General features: G+C 41.1%; 1 protein-coding gene across 2 annotated transcripts in view; it reads right to left on the bottom strand.

Moving 5' to 3' along the window:
- The window catches only part of ARMC4 (armadillo repeat containing 4), a 247,586-nt gene that overhangs the window by 71,095 nt on the left and 171,205 nt on the right, over positions 1-5,286 (bottom strand). For both annotated transcript variants that reach the window (XM_019508240.1, XM_019508241.1), the window contains one exon: positions 1,720-1,908. In XM_019508240.1, the coding sequence (XP_019363785.1) occupies positions 1,720-1,908 (189 nt within the window). The remainder of the gene's footprint in view (positions 1-1,719; positions 1,909-5,286) is intronic.

The raw sequence follows: 5,286 nt of genomic DNA, 5'->3' as shown, positions 1-5,286 counted from the left end.
TCAGCGTGCTCCTGGGACCTGGGACTGCCCTTCAGACCTACCTGCACTTCAGCCCTACTCAGCCCCCTTACATGCACAGCCGTTCAGACCTACTCCAAATTCAGCCCTACTCTGTGTGGGGCCTCCCAACGCTCTACACACTACCTCCTCTGGGGTCTCGGGGATCTGCATCCCTGCTGGGCACCTACATGTGGTCACACCTGGCCCCTCACTACTCCCCCAGCTCTCAGAATTACCAACAGATGGTGGGGGCTGGGGTTAAGGTGCCCCTACCTGCCTTTCACCCAGGAGGTAACTGGGATGGCATTTCCTGGGGGCTCCTATGCCACTAGAAGCCCCAGCAGGCCACCCTTCCCTGGCAGGGTGCAGTTTTAGGTCATGCTCAGGACCAAGAGCCTCCTGCTCTCACTGCTAGATGTCCCATGTGGCTCAGCCAGGCAATGTTTCTGCCTGGGCTGGCAGCAGCGAACTGCAGCCTTTATATACCTAGTGTTCCCAAAATGGCTGCCCTCATCAGGCACCTGGTAGCTGCCTGCCTCTGCTCTTAAAGTGGCAGGCACCTAAAGGTGCACTACCACACCCCTCCTGGGATACTGGCTGAGTAGGCTGTGAGCCTGCCCCAGCAAGGATCAAGGTTAAACTGCAGATTTGACTTCTAAACAAAACACCTCTGCCCTCTGGCAGACACCCAAACTCTCTCTGGGCTTAACATAAAATAAGGAACATCTACCTGCACAAACAAGCCTCCCTCTCTGTCCCAGGCAGCTGTCTCCTGTTTCCAGGCCTGCAGTCACTTACCCAGTTTCACTGTCACTTCAGGAGCCCTGCTGCCTTGTTGGTCTGCTGCCAGGAGCCTTTTCATAGCTCTCAGGGCTAGTCTGCCTGGACAGCAGAGGCCTTGGGCTTATATAGCTCCAGCCCCGCCCTCTGCTGGTCTGGTGACTCTCCAGTCAGCCCACTTGCAAGCCGCTTCTTAAGCGGCTTGCTCTTGTAAAGGGATGGGGAACCAGCCGCCCTGTCACACATACCTTTACTCTTGTGTTAATGACAAGGAAAGAAAGAAAGAACTACAACCCAATTAACAAAAGCCTTACAGGCATCCAGTGAAGTTGGTAGCTACTTAGTATTCTGTGCTTAAAAGATACTGTGTATTTTTAAAGATTCAGGTGTTCATCTATGCTGTCTGGAAATTTGGCACTATTAGTATTAAAATCATCAGGTGCTGGCATAATGTGTTGTGTGGTGTCACAAGTGAGATCCTGAAAAGAACTTCTATACGCCATTAAAATGTATGGATCACTCTTTACCCGACATTCCTCCCACAGGGCAGCTACAACTCAAAAAAGCAACATTATCTTCTCTTTTTAATACTTTGCAAGATTATACTAAAATGGAGCCCAGTCTCCAAAGCTACAGCATTCCCATCCATAGAACAGTTTAACACCAAATTCTATACTGCCTATCACGTCTAGAAGGCATTTACGTAGCTTTCAGTCATTTTGTCGATGCAGTGTCAGCAGTGGATCCTGGGAAGCATGGGCTTGAGCATGTCTTGCCCACCCGAGTCCACTGAGGTACTCCTGAGCTATACACTTACTTGTGAGGCTGTTCCAGACTCAACCCCTGTGCCTTCCCTAGAGACCACAGAAAACCTGGGGCTGGGTACTGGGGACAAATCAGGAGTCACCAGAATGAACAGTACAAAAAGATGTGACTTACCGTGTTTGCTAATCTGGACAACAGAGGGACGACACCATGATCTGTTATAACAGCTAAATTCTCTTCATCTTTGGCTATGTTGGTAATAGCAGCGCACACGCTTGCTAAAACTTCTTTATGTTCTGATTTTAATAAATTGACTATCAGTTCCAAGCCACCAACAAAGGACCGAACCATTTCGCCAGCATCCTATGTACAAATCAAAAGAACCTGATTTTTAAAATGAGTAAACTTCATTTGATTCACAAATAAAAATATAAACATGAATATTATGTCAGAAATTCTGTCTGAGGAGGATGATTTTAGTAAGAGACATGTGGTGAGAAAAACAGCTAATTTAAAACCCATATTGGTTGCCATATTGAGCATAAACTATTTACAGGTAGCCAAGAACTCCTTTTGCCTTTCACATTAGATTCGATAGCTCCTGACAAGGGGCCTTCTTATCTGCTCACACCAGTATAAATGAGCATTGGGAAATATTAGTGACATCATCTTAAAGAAGGTTACACCAATCATATCACTGAGTATCACACACAGTAATATTGCTCTTTGGAGCATCTGATGTAGCAGTTGAACATATTGGATGCCCTACATGGGATCTGGGTGATGAGCAAACAAGCTGTAACATAAATAAAATAAGCTGAAGGATATACCAACAAGATTTTGTAAAAATATAATGGCAAAATACTATTTTGTTTATTGATCAATGCAACTTTCCAGACAAATGTTATATATTAATGTGTAAAACAGAGGGGGAAAAGAAGTTTTGGCACAGATAAATGGAACTAACGGATATGAAATTCAGTCTGTTGCCTTAGGCAAAAAGGAACGGCTCATTATGCGATAAAGTGCCTTGCAGCATGTAGTACTTTATGTCCTCTTAAAAGCAGATATAATGTAAATCTAACAACCTTGCTTGAAAGCAAGCTCTTAAATGGCAGTTATATAATCATTGACCAATGTTATACACCAGAGCTGCATTGCACTTCACAGTAAATATAAAATAAATATATCCATAATTTATCGGGTATGATGTTCCCCATATAATGTGTGTCCACTTCAAACAACCTATTTTTTAGCTTAGCTAGTAATTTATGGTTAGAAACAATATCAGGAAAAGAGAGTATCTACTTGCTTGTTGTTCAGAGCTGTGAAAAGATTTGTGACTTGAGTTTATGAAACTGGTTCAGTGGGATAGAGGATAGGTAGACAGAGGATAAGAAGATAAGGATGCTCAGAACAGGTGGGATCCTAAAATATAAAACAAACTTTTTGGCATGAAAATTCTTTCTCTTCTTAAAATTACTGATCAAAGACAGCAGAAAGCTCACAGAGTAATATTTCTATCTGAAAAATCCCTGACTACAAATATTATGCTGCCCTTGGCAAAGCTGAATGACCAGATGTAAGCTAGAGAAAGGAAGTAGGGGAAGGTTGAAACAGTTTTATAAAATGTTTCCTCTCAGTAGGTACCATGTAGGATGAGGTCTTCAAGATTTGGAAGGGGGTTCAGGTAGTCAGAGCCAGAAGGGTGGAGGATGGCTCCCTGTACCTATCGAGAACATTGTTAAAAAAGATGACGCTGAACTTATTTGTATTACCTTTTACCTGGCTTTCCAACTGCCACCTCTGGTTCTATCGCTTTGAAGTGATGAACTCAACTTCCATGGAAATGGTTTTGGCTATATGGATAGTTCTTGTATCTCTAGGATTTTCCTTCATGGTTTTGAAAGCTGTTTCATGAAGAGGTGGAATAACTTGTCTCCAGCCCCACCAACTAATGAAATAATGTGTAGATTTCAGATTTCTACAGCTCATTTAGGCCTTTCCCCAGGTAACTATGCTCTACACATCAAATATATACTGTGGCAAGAGTATATATTCTGCCTTTTGTGAAGCAGTATTGTAAAACTAGACTGATGAATACTGTATAAACAATTTAGTAACAAATAAGCGATCTCAGACTCAGAAATCCATTGTGAAGTCAGCTAAATATAGGGACAGAACCTTCAACCGGTGATGAAAAGCAGAGGGGAAACTGCAAAACCACATGTAGGAAAGTTTCCCAAATGTGATTGTGGGTGTAGTCTGGTGGTCTGTGCAAGAAAACAAGAAAAGTAAAGAAGCAGGAAATCAGGAGAACAATGAGCAGAAAGATGGGAAGAATTGAGTGTTTGGAAGTCTGTTATGGCAAACTGTTCTTTACAAGACATTTTGAAAAGGTTCTCTTTCAAAGAGATTTAAACAAAAAACATAATTTTTCTGTACCATATAAACAAAACCACATACTTGCTTAGTATATTAAGGCTGAATTTGTTTATTGAATCCTATACTACTATATGCACATGCCATATTTACTTTTGGAAGTTTTCCTGTATTTGTATTAACAATGAGATAGAGGTTTTTACTACAGTATTAAGTATTTATTTTACCAAAGTCTGAAACTATTTGTTCGTGATCTCTCTCTCCCTCAATTTTCAAGTAGCCTGGGGCAGTTATGTCTGCACATTACTCATATAGCAAAACAAAATAAAATTAGATATAGTGCATCTTCAGAGACCTCCTTTGCACTCAGTTTTCTGCTTGGATTAGAAATAAAATATACAAACTTTTAAACTAATCAACAGGAAAGCTTTTTAAAAAGACAAACCCTTTGGGCTTGTCATCATCAAATGCTGGTGTATTAAGATTTAATATGTACTTCTATGCTAAAATCTTGCTGCAAAAAATGACATTGTTTCTAAATCTTGGTTCTGCAGTTAGCTTGCTGGTGGGGAATAATATGATTCTGACATTAAACATGGAGAGGAGAGTGTCAAATTTCAAGCCTAAGGCTAAACTACTAAACTTGATAAGATGTAATACACATTTATATACTATAAAATTCTAATGCATTAAGCAAACATAAATTCACTATGTTGACTTACTATTTTCTTTTTGATAAGTTAATACAAATATAAGCTTTTAGTATTCTGAAAAGCTTTGAAAGCATTTTAATATACAATTGTACTAAATACTTATTCCATCTTCTAGATACAAGAGAAAATGCATCAAGTGAGTATACTACATTTAATTCAGAACTGACTCCACTACTTTTATTCATCTTGATAGTATCTTATTGCTTGTATAGTTCTAAAGACACTATACTTTTAAACTAAATTGCTGCTCAATAGGTGTGTTTACATAAGATGTTTACTGCAGTAGACTAATTAGCTCCACAGTAAATGTCTCAATGTCCACATGTGCAGAGCAATTTGACTGGAGTAAACTAATTAACTCTGTGGTTTTTTACTTCGCAGCAGTTCATGGGTAGACTCTGATGGGGCTGGTTGGGACATGAGGGTGCTTCAGTGTGGGGACTGCCTACTGGCTAGCCCTGCACTGGATCCCCCTTGTGTCCCAGCCAGTCCCTCTGTAGCATGTTGAGCTAGGGGGGAGCAGCTCCGGGCTGGCAGGTTGATCCCCAGAACCCCCTGCCAGCTGGAGCTGCTCCAACATAGCTCAACATGCAAAGATCCCATGTGCACAATCAAACTATCCACCTGGGAACAATAAACTCTGGAG

This window comes from Gavialis gangeticus, unplaced genomic scaffold (genome assembly GCF_001723915.1).
Source record: "Gavialis gangeticus isolate Ggan-Ray unplaced genomic scaffold, GavGan_comp1, whole genome shotgun sequence".
Lineage (NCBI taxonomy): Eukaryota > Metazoa > Chordata > Crocodylia > Gavialidae > Gavialis > Gavialis gangeticus.
Note: the sequence above shows the minus strand (reverse complement) of the source record. Positions and strands in the feature narration are given on the sequence as shown.